The sequence below is a fragment of the Clupea harengus genome, chromosome 22 (assembly GCF_900700415.2).
Source record: "Clupea harengus chromosome 22, Ch_v2.0.2, whole genome shotgun sequence".
NCBI classification, from domain to species: domain Eukaryota; kingdom Metazoa; phylum Chordata; class Actinopteri; order Clupeiformes; family Clupeidae; genus Clupea; species Clupea harengus.
The window spans coordinates 4,882,802-4,900,263 of NC_045173.1; the positions used below are offsets into that span (position 1 = coordinate 4,882,802).

The following is a 17,462-nucleotide window of genomic DNA, read 5'->3' on the forward strand; positions in this document are numbered from 1 at the left end:
GAGCTCCACACAAGTGAGCATTTGTTTCCCACAGAGTGGATCAGTGCAACTATCCCATCCACGCACTGTAACTGCAGCAGCATTGCATGCTGCTGTGTGACGTAGCAATGATTTATTCAATGTGAGCTTTAAACGTCCACATCAGCATGACCATAAAGAGAGAGATAAGGAAGTGGGCCCACTCCTGGAACAGTTTAAAAGGGAAGGCTCTGCCCTGCAGCAAGGCACTCCCAGAGGACGCACCCAACAGCCACACTCACATCACCACCTGAGCCGCACAGACAGCAAACATGACTTTCAACGGCACCTGGAAAGTGGACCGCAGCGACAACTATGAGAAGTTCATGGAAAAGATGGGTATGGACTTTTTGGGAAATTTCTTTGCCTGGAATCTGGGATTTGGGGCAGCCAAAGAGCAAACACTGAAAAAAACCTCCTTTTGTTTTCATTGGTTGAAAAAGAACTATTAATTAATGTGAGTCCAGGGCACTGTGAAAGAAGTTCAGAGTGCAGGCAGAAATATCATAAATACATGACAAATTAATACAAGTTGCGTGGAAATGAATGACATGTTAATTAGATCCACCATTCTGATCCTGACTGTATTTTCTTCAAGTTTTGTTATTATATGAATTATTTATTCTGTCTGAAATAACAATAGTACAATTTCCATTAACTACAAATACAGCGTAAAAGCGACTATAGTCTGGCTCAGGTTTACATTGCAAATGCTTGCTCATGGCAAGTCATGTAGGCAAGTAAACACATGACAAGACAAGCTTTCGCTTCTCAGCATTGCACTCTGAGGTGTGATCATTTTTCATTTATTACTCAAACCTTTGCCAGTGGCTAAAAGCAGTGAGGCAACATGGCTGAGGCATGATCTTAATGGCACCTGCATTGCTTTATCAACAGGTGTCAACATGGTCAAGAGGAAGCTGGCTGCCCATGACAACCTGAAGATCATCATCGAACAGACGGGAGACAAGTTCAGCATCAAGGAGTCCAGTGCCTTTAGGACCCTGGACTTGGACTTCACTCTGGGGGTCAAATTTGAGTACTCCCTAGCTGACGGAACAGAGCTCGCTGTAAGCATTACCAAGGATTGTCTTTTTTACAGTCATCCACATTCAATTCATGGTATCACATTGCTGAACTTACTTGAGTCTATTAGGTCTTAGTTCAGGGATGTGCTGTGTGAATAACCTGAGTATTATACAGTTTTACAAATACACATTTACTAAAATAGTGTGAAATAGAGACATTATGACACAGATTAAAACACATTAAGCATTTAAGTAAAACACACACTCAACATTCTAAACCTGCATAAATGATATCCTCTATTGAACATGCCACAGCTGACAAAGGTTGACATGACAAAAGGGTGTGGAGTAATAATGTGCAACAATAGCATGTGCAAAATGTAGTGAAGGTCTATGAGAAAGTATTATGCAATTAGTCTGCCTATGAGATAACAGCTATCAATGTTCCCTATTGTGAAGGCCTCACCCAGTCATAGACATACTGTAGTAAGTAAACACTTCTAAGCCAGCTCAAATCGTCTGCTGAGAGCTGCACTTAGACAGAGTATTAGAGCATTAATGGCAGGTATATGTGTCGTAGAGAGTATTAGAGCATTAATGGCAGGTATATGTGTGGTAGGGATCCTGGGCCGTGGAGGGAGACACCATGAAGGGCACCTTCAACAGGAAAGACAACAACAATGTCCTGACAACGACAAGGGTTATTGTTGGAGATGAGCTTGTTCAGGTGAGTCAAAAGAAATAAAACAACTTATTTGGCTTACTTGATTTATGGAGGTCTATGTCACTGCCACAAACACCTGCATTTAATTCAGTTGGAGAAGGAATTTGTGAAATTAAGTAAATTATTACTTAAGTGGTCTATCTTTTTTGTAGAGCTACAGCTACGAGGGTGTGGAGGCCAAGAGGATCTTCAAAAGAGGTTAAAGGAAATCCAGTTGATCCAGCCGTCTTTCAGACACACAGCATCTCCCCTTGGATGACCTTACACAAGGTGGCACTGAGGGAACTTTCTCTAGTTCTTCAACTATTCCAAAAAGACTGTGATGCACACCAATGGCTGAGATATGATTTTACTGGTATGACAGGCTGCCATACGTCCTTCATTCAGTTATGCACTGTTCACAACACACAGCACTTAAAACCATCCATTTGCACTGTTTTGATATGAAATGAAATAAAAGCGTAAAAAGTTCAGAAATTGTGTGTTTTTTAATACTCATTGAAATAAACTCAACAAGGAGCAATAAGTCATCCAGTTATCATGCGTGTTGTTGTAAAGGTAATGCACTTCTGCAGAATGGTCCAAACATGCACTTCTATACAGAAAACTCCTCGGCTCCGGCTCATTGGTATTCTATATTTGTGATGACTTTGAAGTATTAGTTGTCATGTTTGAGCGTAAAGAGGAATTTCCAACCAAACCCACACATGAATGTCTTACTGTAACCCCTCTGATGAGTCACCACCTCATCATTGTTCCTCATTGAAACATGAAGCATATTGTTTTTTTTCGTTAAACGCTTCCACATTTTTGAATGTCTCATGACTTACTTGGTTGGTAGAAAATAATATAAAATATAAATTCTTGTGAATTCATGCAAGTCATGACACAGATGATATTGTGTAGAATATGGATAAAAAAAAGACAGTAAGTGAAACGCATCATGTTTGAATGAAGTTTATTAAACAAAGAATAAAAATAAATGCATAGGCATCTCCAAAAATATAGAAGTGGACATCATTTTACAACATTGTTCATGACTCATGAATAATATCTATTCATGAAAAAACTTGGAAAGGCACTCCATAAATAAACATCTGACAAGTATGTACAAACTACAACATAACAGTAAAGCTTGAGGGAACAAATAATATTTAGACTCATCTTTTAGACAAGCCTTATGCAAAGGTATTTCATACATTATTTGTACCACTTGAGTTAAAGCATAGAAATTGGCCAACCATGTTAGCAAGCGAAGAGGAGTATAGGTGCAAGAAGTAAAGGTGCATACTGACCTCTGGTGGCCGTCTGAGGGAGCGACTCCACACCAGAGCTGAACAGAGGAGGGATCATTCAGCTTCCACTACATTTATGGCTTACATACTAGTTTGTTTATATGTACACAATAACCAGGTTAACGATTTGGCAATGTTCCTTTTATCTGAGGTTTTAGGATCTATTTCCCACAAGTGTTCTTTGGCATCCATCTCAAGACTTCCCCTCCATATTAGACCCTGAAGAGAAAAGAGGAAGAAATACACACACACACACGTGTCACAAGAAGTGTGCTTGAACTACACATTGTGAAGGTGAAATTTGTTGAAATCTTCATGAATCTGCTTGAGTGAGACTAAAAGACAAATTAAAACAGTCAAAGTTAAAGGAAGGCATCTGCCCTGGGTATCCTCTGACCTTTCAGACAAAGAGATAACTCGGGCCAAATTTCGTAAGACCAAGGATCCAGTTGACTGGGAACAGTACAGACACCTGAGAAATAAAAGCAAAACTATGACCAGAAATGCTAAATCTAATTATTTCAAAAAAATCTCTTGATCATGACTTCAAAAACCCTAAGCAATCTGGAAAACAATAAAATCGGTAACTAATGTTTCAGATAAACCTCCCCTTAATCAGATAAGGAACAACAATATCATACTAAAGGATCTATTCTTGATTGCTCAGGCATTCAATAACCATTTTTCATCTGTCTGTTCTGCTCTTATATCTAACCCTTCGTCTAGCGATGCTTTCAAAATTGTAAGCCCTCCCCGTAATAGTTGCGTTTTCTCATTCAGAAAAATTACACCAGCTGAAGTCCAGGATGCAATTAATGAGCTAAAGATTAGTAGTGGGCCCGGCCTGGATGGCATTGAATCGAAATTTCTTAGGCTTTCATCTCATGTCCTTATGTTCCCTCTTTGTGATCTTTTTAACCTGTCTTTAGCCACTTGTGACATTTGGAAATGTTCACGTATTACCTAGCCTGACGATGTCATACTCATAATTCTAGTCAGAATATGAGTCTGATATCGCTCCATTGGGCTGTGATTATGGGGCGTGTTTAAACAGAACCAGGAGAAAAAATGCCTCTTCGCTCAATTGGTTACCTACAACCAATCAGAACAACGTAGTATGTGACCAGGGGCAGCTGATACATTACACTTTTACCGGATCCCGTAGGAAGGAAGGCAAAAACATCTTTTCGATTGACAAATGCCTTGATCGCGTTTCTCTGTTCCTCTTTCAAAATGAATGCACTGTCAATGTCTAAATGGACTCGAATCTATGCATTTCAGCTCTGCAGCGGCAGCCATGTTTGTTGAAAACGAATTCAACTCGTGTGTTGGTGACGTGGTTGGTTACGTTACTGTTGATCATCTGTCCATCATCGTATAAAGCCCGCCTTAACAATTTGATTGGTACGGCCGATATCGAGCCGCAGATAATTTCTCCTCAATGGAGTAATGCCAGACCGAACTTCCCAACCAAAAAATGTGTGGGCGGGGCTAAGTTCGGTCTGGTATCCAGGCTACCTATTTCAATTATATGTTCTATTGCCAAAGTATTTGAAAAATTAATTTATAATCAATTGTCAAGTTATCTTAACAGGAACAATATCTTGTCCCCCTATCAATCAGGCTTTCGATCAAACCACTCTACCTCTACAGCTTTGCTAAAATTAACTAATGATATTTTTTGTGCTTCAAATGATTCTAAACTAACAGGTGCCATCTTTATTGATCTGACAAAGGCTTTTGATTTGGTTGATCACTACCTCCTTTTGGACAAGCTCTATTCTAATGGTCTGTCTCGCAATGCATTGCTCTGGTTTAATTCCTATCTCCATAATAGAAAACTGTGTAGAAATGTGTTGTCATTCAAGGTTCTAAATCTGACACAACCATACAACAATATGGTGTGCCACAAGGCTCAACTCTTGGTCCACTCCTGTTCTCTATTTTTATCAATGACCTCTCCTCATTCTGTTCTGATTGTTGTGTCCAGCTCTATGCGGATGACACTGTGTTATATATATCGCAAACAGACACATTTCAAATTCAATCTGCCTTGCAATCTGGCTTTAATTCTCTACAACACTGGCTGCCAGCAAATAAACTGTTACTTAACAAAACTAAATCTCACACCATGATCTTTGGCACTCAACAAAATATTAAAACTAAGTTAAAATCTTCTTCATATATGATCACCTGTCTCGATGGTACACCACTGAAAAAAGTTGAACACATAAAATATCTTGGACTTTGGTTAGACTGTGGACTATCATTTAAGTATCACATTGATCACACCGTAAAGAAACTGAATTTCAGCCTTAGTGTCCTCTATAGATCTAAAAACTGTTTGTCGATTGCTGTTAGGAAGAGACTTGCTTCACAACTTATATTACCAATTCTTGACTATGCAGATGTTGTTTATATGGTGGCCTCAAAAACAAATCTTCATCCACTTAATACTGTGTACAATAAATTGTGTAGGTTTATCCTTGGCTGTCCTTTCACAACCCACCACTGTACAATGTATGAAACACTTCACTTTCTCTCTCCCAATATAAGAAGACAGTTGCATTGGTATCACTTTATTTTTAAATGTATTCATTTCAACTACCCTCTTTACTTAAAGCATTTATTTGTACCAGTCTCATCTCATTACAATTTAAGACATGCCTCTCAAATCTTTTTTTCTACTCCCACAGTCAGTAAATCTGTTGGTAAAAAGGCTTTTAAGTTTAAAGCACCATCAGACTGGAACAATCTACCGGGAAATATTCAGTCAATTTCATCATTACCTGTCTTTAAAAATACTCTTTCTTCTTATTATGCAAACTGCTGCAATTGTTTCAATTAATTTCTTCTTATATATATCTATTTATTTTATATATATCTATTTATTTTATTTTTATCTAACATAGTGTTGGGGGATGTGACTGCTGACTATATATATATATATATATATATATATATATATATATATATATATATATATATTTATATGTATTACTATATATATGTACTTATTACTATATATATATTTATTACTATCATTAACATTATTATGCTCCTGAGCTGATGATCTGTTGTTGTGCTCCGCTTGGAGCGCAGTCGTGTGATTTGGTATGTATCTGATGTCTTGCTGCAATTCTGCTGATCGTTTGTTGTGTGTTTTTTTTGTGTGTCCTGTCTTATTGTTGTTTTTATGTTGTTTTATGTTCATGTAATGTATGTTTACTGTCGTGTTGTGGACCCCCTCGAAAACGAGATGGTACATCTCAAGGGGTTATTCCCAGTGGTGTATAAAGTACCCAAAAGCCATACTTGAGTAAAAGTAAAGATACCTTCCTGGAAAATTACTCAAGTAAAAGTAAAAGTAACCTTTTAGAATACTACTTGAGTAAAAGTCTTAAAGTATCTGATCTTTACTGTACTTAAGTATCAAAAGTAATTTTCTGATATTAAATGTACTTAAGTATTGAAAGTAAAAGTACAAGTAAATGCTGTTAATAAAAAAGCAAAGGGTCAGAATTTTGAGAATTAGAAGTTTATTCCGACTAGAATGAGCATACTTATAAACTGGGCCTTATTTGAACACAATTTTAACACAATAGGCGATACTAAAGCAGCACCGAAAGTAACAACCCAGTCATTACTTGAAACTGAAAAATGTTTTGTTCATCTTCAAACAAAACGTCCCAAAAAGCCATTATGAATTTTTTTAATTTTAATCTTTGTAACATTTTGTGAATGGGCTCCTGAGTATCCCAAGGTATGCATAAGGCACAACCTGAGAGCAATAACCTGGCGATCTGATACAAAGCCATAGCATTACATCAGGATCATCAGTTTTACAAGCAAGTTATCTGTACAGTGACTGTGAAATACTTTCAGCAACATGCACACACATCCCTTGAACAATAACGTTACTAGCAGCTATTTTGCTCCACACTGCTACGTTACTGTAGATTGACACCATCCTAGCTAACTAGCTAGATACTTCGCCAGAGATGGAATAAAGAATAAGAATAAATAATCTTTGTAGGTTATTAGCTAGCTTGAAATATTATATACAGATCTTACCCAGCGGTGAAAGAACATGACTAGTCTACAAGGTTGTGCTGGTGGCATTTAATGAAGAGGTCGTGGTGTTTCTGTGTGCTTTTGCTTCGATTATTGTTGTGTCCCCTTCGTTGTTGATCTTAATGTTTTGAATATATCCTTCCACTGCATATTGCAGTCCATTTTGCCTTGATCTGGAGCAGTGGCGATTTCAGCCTGAAATTTCTGGTGAGGCAATTTTGTATGACTTCATGTCACCGTCAAAAAACTAGAGGTAGCTGATTATTTTAAGCAGTAGACCAGTAAGATATGTTATGGGCTGCATTTTGAGTGCCAGCAGGGAGCAGAAATCCTATTTCAAAATGCTAAATCCTATCCTATTTCACATGCTTCAGTGCAACACAAAGATGTTGCCTATAATACAGCATTAAAGTAAAATGATAGCAACAAAGTAAAAATATTAGACAGACACATAGCTCAAATAACTTAACTAATGTATTAAGCTTGTGGCACACGTGTGGCATACAATATGAAGCGAAAGGCACAACTTAAACAAATAACAGCAACAAAACATGCTGCTAAATGAACAAAACTTTGTAAATAGACGATGTCCTTGCAGATTGCATTGATACATCCATCAGCTCAAAAAAAAAAAAAAAGGTTTGACTCACCAATGCAGATCACTTAAATAGGAAGTTGGCGGGGTGGTTCTTTGCTTGAGCAAATCGAAAACTAGCGATAGCTAACTAGCAGTAACGTTACTGGCATTGATCTGTCTGATTTTGATCTGACTGTATGTTTTCTCTTAGTCACGGGGTACAGGTCTCGCGGTTTTCGCATTATTCCAGTCTAGTTGCCAGGCAGATTTCGTGGGGCACATCTGAAAGTGCCCCACCGCTCAATGTTAACTTTGGCCTGTGTGGTTCACGCTCATTGGTGTTTCCATGGTAACGGTCAATAACGCATTAACGTGCGCTAGGACCACTGATTCGCCAAACCTGCTTGCAGCCTGTGTTCTACCACAGTCCCCGTCGTTGGTCTCGTCACTCTCATGATTATTTTGTATCGGAGTAAAAGTATCCGTTTTCTTTGCAAAATGTAGCGAAGTAAAAGTAAAAATAAACAGAAATATAAGTAGTAAAGTAAAGTACAGATATCCAAAAAAACTACTTAAGTACAGTAACGAAGTATTTCTACTTCGTTACTATACAACACTGGTTATTCCAAATAAAGAGAATTTCCAACATTTCCAACAAATATCGTTGATGGTTTCTCATCTCTGCCGCCTTTATACATTTAGACAGGGGCGGCCCTAGCACATTTGGCGCTCTAGGCGAGCTTCACTCCTGGCGCCCCCCCCCCCCCCCCCAATTATTTATTTATTTTTCCCCACGAAAACGGAATTGCAACTTTCAAACGCTATTTTGCCCTGTAAGACTGCATTTCTTTCACACAAACACAACAACGATCGCAACGATGAACAAACATTAATTCAAGAACAAATCACTGAGAAAATGTCACGCCTGTGCTGGACTACGCTCCGGCCACGCCCCCTGTTCAACTGTTTATGGACACACACACACCTCCACGTCATCTTCCCAATCGCCTGCAAATAATGTTTTCTTAGTCTTCTAAAAGTGAATCTAAAATGATATAACAAAAGTATGCATTATCATCATTTGTTAAATTTAGCTATTATGTAGTTATTAAGCATTTTGGTGTATTTGGACAGCCTGACATTTTTTTATTCCAAGATGCATAGCTCTTCATTAGTTGAATCATGTCTAATGTTGGACTGGACTGGCTAGCTCGCTCCACCAAAACTAACGTTGTTATGATTACTCACATTTTTTTGACGCAAAATGACGCAAATTGCGGTACAGCTGAACTGATGTTTCGACTGAATGGCAATAACAATGAACGTCACAAGTCACTGGCTAGCTAGCGTTAGCTAACTAGCAAGATTACATACAATCCATTCGCTAAAGTTGACAATACAACACTTGGATTTTTACCAGTATTCCTCACTTGTTGACAAGTTGCCGTGTTTGGCTTCCTTAATGGGTGTGCTATGCAACGAGTAAGATATGTGTAGTGTTGTTGCACTGGCTATTGGCTTTATATATGCGCCCCTATTTTTATCATGTCGTCTTTTGTATAATGTAGAATAAATGGACATATAATTTTTATATACCCGCCTCTGTAAAATCCTTAAAGAACTATGTGACAGGGAGTATGAAAACTTTCAATGATAAGGTACATCTTTTCTTCTTAACTCCACTAAAGTGCCGGGGGCAATTCACGCATTCGTGAACGTTTTCTTATCTGGAATTCATTCTAGGCTAGAACAGGATTTAAGGATTTACCTTTCTCCTTGGCACGTTTCTCTTCTTCTTCCTTACTTTTCTTCTTAAATTGCGCCCCGGATGGCTTTAACCACTTCATTATTTTGTTCTTCAAAGTTTCTTGAACACACACACTCTAACAAAACGCCTCACTGTGCTAACATGTTCTGACAACACCAAAGCAGCGTTCAGTGAGCAACTATAGGCAAATGAGCTCGAGCGACTTCCGGTTACGATTTTTCAAAATAAAAGTCCCGTATTAGCCCCGTGTTTTCTTAAACTATCAGAGATATTAATTTCATAGTAACATCAAAATGGGTTAAAAACGATTCACTGATGTTACAAAAGTATGGTTTTCTTGTTTTAATATAATGAACAATGACTAAACAGACAATATTGTATTAAGAAAAAGTAAAACACACCCCAATATGCTGATAAAAGGATTATGCCTTCATTAAAGTTGGTTGAACTTGTTCAGAACTGTAAAGAAAGGGTAAAATATGTTTAGCAGTCATTATTCTGGTCATTCACTGTGAAAAAACACTTGACACACAGATCACAGAGGTGAAAAGGGATTATCTCCAATGCCAGGGTATTGCCATGTGACACGTATCACACTTTGCTGATGAAACTAAAGATTGTGTCTCAATAAAAGTGGGGTGGAATATGTTCAGGACACTCCAAACATTAAATAAAATGTGTGAAGTAGTTGAGATTTACGTCCCTGAAGGCTCCACAATACTTTAAACATAGGTGATCAGACAGGCGAAAATGCATTATCTTCAATGGCAGGGCCATGTGACATGTATCGCTCTTTGCTGAAAAAACTAAAGATTGTGTCTCAATGAAAGGGGGGTGGAATATGTTCAGGACACTCCAAACATTAAATAAAATGTGTGAAGTAGTTGAGATTTACGTCCCTGGATGCTCCATAATACTTTAAACATAGGCCTACACACAGGCGAAAATGCATTATGTTCAATGGCAGGGCCATGTGACATGTATCACTCTTTGCTGAAAAAACTAAAGATTGTGTCTCAATGAAAGGGGGGTGGAATATGTTCAGGACACTCCAAACATTAAATAAAATGTGTGAAGTAGTTGAGATTTACGTCCCTGAAGGCTCCACAATACTTTAAACATAGGCCTACACACAGGCGAAAATGCATTACCTTAAATGGCAGGGCCATGTGATACGTATTACACTTTGCTGATTAAACTAAAGATTGTGTCTCAATAAAAGGGGGGTGGAATATGTTCAGGACACTCCAAACATTGAATAAAATGTGTGAAGTAGTTGAGATTTACGTCCCTGAAGGCTCCACAATACTTTAAACATAGGCTTACACACAGGCGAAAATGCATTATCTTCAATGGCAGGGCCATGTGACATGTATCACTCTTTGCTGAAAAAACTAAAGATTGTGTCTCAATGAAAGGGGGGTGGAATATGTTCAGGACACTCCAAACATTAAATAAAATGTGTGAAGTAGTTGAGATTTACGTCCCTGAAGGCTCCACAATACTTTAAACATAGGTGATCAGACAGGCGAAAATGCATTATCTATAATGGCAGGGCCATGTGACATGTATCACTCTTTGCTGAAAAAACTAAAGATTGTGTCTCAATGAAAGGGGGGTGGAATATGTTCAGGACACTCCAAACATTAAATAAAATGTGTGAAGTAGTTGAGATTTACGTCCCTGAATGCTCCACAATACTTTAAACATAGGTGATCAGACAGGCGAAAATGCATTATGTTCAATGGCAGGGCCATGTGACACGTACGTTTAAAGTATTGTGGAGAACTCAGGGACGTAAATCTCAACTACTTCACACATTTTATTTAATGTTTGGAGTGTCCTGAACATATTCCACCCCCCTTTCATTGAGACACAATCTTCAGTTTTTTCAGCAAAGAGTGATACATGTCACATGGCCCTGCCATTGAAGATAATGCATTTTCGCCTGTCTGATCACCTATGTTTAAAGTATTGTGGAGCATTCAGGGACGTAAATCTCAACTACTTCACACATTTTATTTAATGTTTGGAGTGTCCTGAACATATTCCACCCCCCTTTCATTGAGACACAATCTTTAGTTTTTTCAGCAAAGAGTGATACATGTCACATGGCCCTGCCATTGAAGATAATGCATTTTCGCCTGTCTGATCACCTATGTTTAAAGTATTGTGGAGCATTCAGGGACGTAAATCTCAACTACTTCACACATTTTATTTAATGTTTGGAGTGTCCTGAACATATTCCACCCCCCTTTCATTGAGACACAATCTTTAGTTTTTTCAGCAAAGAGTGATACATGTCACATGGCCCTACCATTGAAGACAATGCATTATCGCCTGTCTGATCACCTATGTTTAGAGTATTGTGGAGCATTCAGGGACGTAAATCTCAACTACTTCACACATTTTATTTAATGTTTGGAGTGTCCTGAACATATTCCACCCCCCTTTCATTGAGACACAATCTTTAGTTTCATCAGCAAAGTTTGATACGTGTCACATGGCAATACCCTGGCATTGGAGATAATCCCTTTTCACCTGTGTGATCTGTGTGTCAAGTGTTTTTTCACAGTGAATGGCCAGATTAATTACTGCTAAACATTTTTTACCCTTTCTTTACAGTGTTCTGAACATGTTCAACCAACTTTATTGAAGACATAATCCTTTTATCAGCAGATTGTTGTGTGTTTTACTGTTTCTTACTACAATATTTGCAATGATGCCTGTTTAGTCAGTGTTCCCTATATTTAAACAAGAAAATCATACTTTTGTAACATCAGTGAATCGTTTTTAACCCATTTTGATGTTACTATGAAAGTAATATTAATTGTCAATTTTCAGCTACATCTTAGTCATTATCAAAGTATCCTGTACGCTTAAAATTAACTCACTATATCTTACCTTGTTTTAAAGCAAGTTAATATAATGCACAGTTAACAAAATACCATTATAAAGTCTGATCTAGCGAGTAGACAGATTAGGACTTTATAATGACAAATAGGCTACTATAACTTTCAAACACGCTTTTAACTATTTTCCCGATCATTAGGACAAATGGAACAATAAAACTCGTTGCATATAAAAGGTTTTTATATTACCCAGTCGATTAACAGGGTTGTTTGTTGTAAAAACCTTTCATTTGATACAACAAACTCATTTTACTTCCTCGTTTCGTTTTACTTCCTGGGGTTATTGTGGGTTATCGTTGCTAGCAGAACGGAACTCAACACCAAGTACGTACGTACCCCTTCCGTTTTCGATTTTTGGCTCATTTTACCCTAATGTTAGATTTTTTTTTATGTCAAAATATTGGTTGGAGATATAGAAGGGGGCGCAAAAAAAACTCTGTCCAGCAAAAAAAAAAACACAATTCTTGTTTTTTTTTTTCTCTCTTTTGCTGGGCGCAGTTTTTTGCGCCCCCCTCTGAGTGGCGCCCTAGGCGACCGCCTATACCGCCTGTAGGAAAAACCGCCCCTGCATTTAGAGGTCACATTATTTTGACTTTTGACCAAACAAGACCACTTACCAATACTGCAACATTCATCACAAAAAGCCATGCTCATCCAGTCCTTTTGGAGTCACTGGGTTCCATTTTGCTGTGGGCTTACTGCTTGCATAGCCTAAAATTGTAAGACACGGCCAAGTCAGAACAGTGAAATATCTGCTGCTGTGCCAGTATGGAGCCATTAACATTACATTGCATTTCACTACAAAAGCAACAAGCTTTTAAGGTCAGGACAAGATCTAGTCTGCGGAGCAGCTATATAGTCCAGATCCTCTGAGATTAGGGTCTAGGGGAAAGGACTTGAAGAGGGGGCCATGTGAGGGTACTGGGGCACTAGGCCTCTGATGGTCACCTAAGGATAACAGAATACATGTAGGCCTACGGCTCTCCTCAGGGTGGAGGTCTGATGTGCTGTGAGTGCTGGCAGCTCTAACCCAGGTCAGCTCTGCTCCTGCTGGGCTCTGAGGCGCCCTGCGTCTCGTTGGGGTGGCCCACCTCCCGGTGCTCTCCTCCTCGAGGGAAAGAAATATCATGAGGGATGACTCACACCCCAATGCCAGACTCTTTACCCTGTTGTCGTCCGGTAGACGCCTAAGCAGTCTAAATTCAAGGACTGAGAGACTAAGAAGGAGGTTTTACCCACAGGCAGTGAGACACTTGATCTAAATTTTTTTTCTCCTCCTCCTTTAAATTCAGCACTCTTTCCTTATTAGGGTTCCTCCGTCAGGAGGAAACCTATTGTTATTGTAGGTATTATTATTATTATTCTAGTGCAATGGGAGTCAATGGCAGTCCCTAGAACCGTATGGTAACTTTTTCTGAAATTTGGCACACTCATTAAGGACAGTCCCTTCTTCACTCACACCAAGTTTCATGTCTCCCACTAGACCACACTAGCGCCACCAACGGGTCAAAGTTGGACTTTTGTTAACACTGTAACTTTTTAACCGTTTGACCGATTTTCAAAAATGAGGTACCATTGGATACCCTATGCCGACAATTTCCGGTTATATAGATTTTCCGCAATTTCCGGTTTTATCAAAAACCTTTGAAAGGCCTCCACTCCTACAATTTTTGTCAAATCTTCTTCAAAATCACCAGAGATGATCTTCAGACCAAGCCTCACAACATTTATCCAACAGAATTTTGATCCTCACAACCGTTTGTCCGGTACAGCCACTGAATTTCAGCAGAAAAGCCATCAAACAGGAAGTGAAGTCATATCTCAGCAAATCTTTCAGATATCAACGCCAAACTTGGTATGCACGTGGAAGACACTACAACATGTCCCCATGTGCAAAGGCAACTTCATATCTTCAAAAATGATTGATATGAAGCAGATTGCATTAATCGCTAACGCTAAAATAATGCTTTACACATTTTTCATTCAAAAAGTGATACTCTGATTCAATCACAAGTTCATATGAAGACACTTGAGAATGTTTAGTACACAAATCTGAAAAAAAGTTGACTGTAAGATGAAAAGTAGATTTTTGGTGAATATTTGAAACATGCATGCTTGGCTAATTGCTACCACGATTTCCAGTGTAATGTCTCCCTCTCTGCTCCTTCGCTCCCGTGCCAATTCTCACAGACACTGACACACGCGCAAGCTTCTCGAGACGCACACACACTATTTCATGACATTGTGTTCTGACCAAGCCCCCACTCACCCCTTAGCTTGAAGCCAAGGCCCTTGTGGATCTTGACAGTATTGCATTTCAAATTGAATATCCCATTGGTAAGTCTGCAGCATGGATTTTTCTATACAGTGACAAATTGTGCAGAATATACATTTTTCCCTGGTTCGCAATCTTTGGAGGAACCCGCCATTGCTGCCTGCAGCTATATTTTTATTTTATTTTTGCACAGTGGAGACCCTTTTACATTTCACTACATTCGTGTATGTGACAAATAAAGCACATGAAACTTGAAACTTGAAACTTGATTGTACTGATGTTGGTGCACAACTGCAAACTGTAAACAACTGGTGCACAACTAACACCGCCCCCCCCCCCCCCCCCCCCCCATAGAGTCCCAAAGAGTGGATCAGTGCAGCTATCCCATCCACGCATTGTAACAGCAGAAGCATTGCATGCTACTGTGTGACGTAGCCCTGATTTATTCAATGCGAGCTTTAAACGTCCACATCAGCATGACGAGAGTGAAGGGAGAGATAAGGAAGTGGGCCCACTCCTGGAACAGTTTAAAAGGGAAGGCTCTGCCCTGCAGCAAGGCACTCCCAGAGGACGCACCCAACAGCAACACTCACATCACCACCTGAGCCGCACAGACAGCAAACATGACTTTCAACGGCACCTGGAAAGTGGACCGCAGCGACAACTTTGACAAATTCATGGAAAAGATGGGTATGGACTTGTGTTTGGATTTTTTGGGAAATTTCTTTGCCTGGAATCTGGGATTTGGGGCAGCCAAAGAGCAAACACTGAAAAAAACCTCCTTTTGTTTTCATTGGTTGAAAAAGAACTATTAATGAATGTGAGTGCAGGGCACTGTGTAGGAAGTTCAGAGTCCAGGCAGAAATATCATAAATACATGACAAATGAATACATGTTGCAGGGAAAGGAATGACATGTTAAATAGATCCACCAATCTGATCCTGACTGTATTTTCTTCAAGGTCTGTTATTATATGGATTATTTATTCTGTCTGTGGAAATAGCAACAGTACAATTTCCATTAACTACAAATACAGCGTAAAAGCGACTATAGTCTGGCTCAGGTTTACATTGCAAATGCTTGCTCATGGCAAGTCATGTAGGCAAGAACACACAAGACAAGACAAGCCTTCGCTTCTCAGCATTGTACTCTGAGGTGTGATCATTTCTCATGTATTACTCAAACCTTTGCCAGTGGCTAAAAGCAGTGAGGCAACACTGCTGAGGCATGATCTTAATAGCACCTGCATTGCTTTATCAACAGGTATCAACATGGTCAAGAGGAAGCTGGCTGCCCATGACAACCTGAAGATCATCATCGAGCAGACAGGAGACAAGTTCAGCATCAAGGAATCCAGTGCCTTTAGGACCCTGGAGATTGACTTCACTCTGGGGGTCAAATTTGAGTACTCCCCAACTGACGGAACAGAGCTCGCTGTAAGCATTACCAAGGATTGTCTTTTTTACAGTCATCCACATTCAATTCATGGTATCACATTGCTGAACTTACTTGAGTCTATTACGTCTTAGTTCAGGGATGTGCTGTGTGTATAACCTCAGTATTATACAGTTTTACAAATACATATTTTACTAAAATAGTGTGAAATAGAGACATTATGACACAGATTAAAACACATTTAGCATTTAAGTAAAACACACACTCAACATTCTAAACCTGCATAAATGATATCCTCTATTGAACATGCCACAGCTGACAAAGGTTGACATGACAAAAGGGTGTGGAGTAATAATGTGCAACAATAGCATGTGCAAAATGTAGTGAAGGTCTATGAGAAAGTATTATGCAATTAGTCTGCCTATGAGATAACAGCTAATCATGATCCCTATTGTGGAGGCCTCAACCAGTCATACACATAGTAAGTAAACACTTTTAAGTCAGCTACATTATCTGCTGAGAGCTGCACTTAGACAGAGTATTAGAGCATTAATGGCAGGTATATGTGTGGTAGGGAGCATTAGAGCATTAATGGCAGGTATATGTGTGGTAGGGAGTATTAGAGCATTAATGGCAGGTATATGTGTGGTAGGGATCCTGGGCCATGGAGGGAGACACCATGAAGGGCACCTTCAACAGGAAAGACAACAACAATGTCCTGACAACGACAAGGGTTATTGTTGGAGACGAGCTTGTTCAGGTGAGTCAAAAGAAATAAAACAACTTATTTGGCTTACTTGATTTATGAAAGTCTATGTCACTAACACAAACACCTGCATTTAATTCAGTTGGAGAAGGAATTTGTGAAATTAAGTAAATTATTACTTAAGTGGTCTATCTTTTTTGTAGAGCTACAGCTACGAGGGTGTGGAGGCCAAGAGGATCTTCAAAAGAGGTTAAAGGAAATCCAGATGATCCAGCCGTCTTTCAGACACACAGCATCTCCCCTTGGATGACCTTACACAAGGTGGCACTGAGGGAACTTTCTCTAGTTCTTCAACTATTCCAAAAAGACTGTGATGCACACCAATGGCTGAGATATGATTTTACTGGTATGACAGGCTGCCATACGTCCTTCATTCAGTGATGCACTGTTCACAACACACAGCACTTAAAACCATCTATTTACACTTGATATGAAATTAAATAAAAGCGATTAGTTCAGTAATTGTGTGTTTTTTAATACTCTGATGAGTCACCACCTCATCATTGTTCCTCATTGAAACATGAAGCATACTTTTTTTTTTCGTTAAACGCTTCCACATTTTTGAAAGTCTCATGACTTACTTGGTTGGTAGAAAATAATATAAAATATAAATTCTTGTGAAGTCATGCA

General features: G+C 39.0%; 2 protein-coding genes and 1 long non-coding RNA gene across 3 annotated transcripts; 2 read left to right on the top strand and 1 right to left on the bottom strand.

Annotated features, from left to right (window-relative positions):
• The first annotated feature begins 218 nt into the window (after window positions 1–218).
• Window positions 219–2,241, top strand: LOC105903929 (fatty acid-binding protein, intestinal-like). Its single transcript, XM_012831729.3, has 4 exons — window positions 219–357; window positions 916–1,088; window positions 1,666–1,773; window positions 1,923–2,241. Exons 1-4 carry the CDS (start codon window positions 291–293, stop codon window positions 1,971–1,973), a joined length of 399 nt encoding a protein of 132 aa, XP_012687183.2. The 5' UTR covers window positions 219–290; the 3' UTR covers window positions 1,974–2,241.
• A 470-nt stretch (window positions 2,242–2,711) lies between these two features.
• On the bottom strand, window positions 2,712–13,338 carry LOC122128629. Its single transcript, XR_006151515.1, has 2 exons — window positions 13,014–13,338; window positions 2,712–3,284 (listed from the first exon to the last, which is right to left on the bottom strand). It is a non-coding gene; the product is annotated as an uncharacterized LOC122128629 (long non-coding RNA).
• A 1,824-nt stretch (window positions 13,339–15,162) lies between these two features.
• Window positions 15,163–17,387, top strand: LOC105903930 (fatty acid-binding protein, intestinal-like). Its single transcript, XM_012831730.3, has 4 exons — window positions 15,163–15,361; window positions 15,935–16,107; window positions 16,719–16,826; window positions 16,976–17,387. The coding sequence occupies exons 1-4, from the start codon at window positions 15,295–15,297 to the stop codon at window positions 17,024–17,026; spliced, it is 399 nt and encodes a 132-aa protein (XP_012687184.2). The 5' UTR covers window positions 15,163–15,294; the 3' UTR covers window positions 17,027–17,387.
• Window positions 17,388–17,462: the final 75 nt, after the last annotated feature.

What these genes read in the sequence shown, in the direction of transcription:
- LOC105903929 (XM_012831729.3), top strand. Translation starts at nt 291, where the DNA reads ATGACTTTCAACGGCACCTGGAAAGTGGACCGCAGCGACAACTATGAG. An exon ending in GAAGTTCATGGAAAAGATGG is followed by an intron (nt 358 to 915) that starts GTATGGACTTTT and finishes CTTTATCAACAG; the next exon opens with GTGTCAACATGGTCAAGAGG. An exon ending in CTGACGGAACAGAGCTCGCT is followed by an intron (nt 1,089 to 1,665) that starts GTAAGCATTACC and finishes TATGTGTGGTAG; the next exon opens with GGATCCTGGGCCGTGGAGGG.
- LOC105903930 (XM_012831730.3), top strand. Translation starts at nt 15,295, where the DNA reads ATGACTTTCAACGGCACCTGGAAAGTGGACCGCAGCGACAACTTTGAC. An exon ending in CAAATTCATGGAAAAGATGG is followed by an intron (nt 15,362 to 15,934) that starts GTATGGACTTGT and finishes CTTTATCAACAG; the next exon opens with GTATCAACATGGTCAAGAGG. An exon ending in TTGGAGACGAGCTTGTTCAG is followed by an intron (nt 16,827 to 16,975) that starts GTGAGTCAAAAG and finishes TCTTTTTTGTAG; the next exon opens with AGCTACAGCTACGAGGGTGT.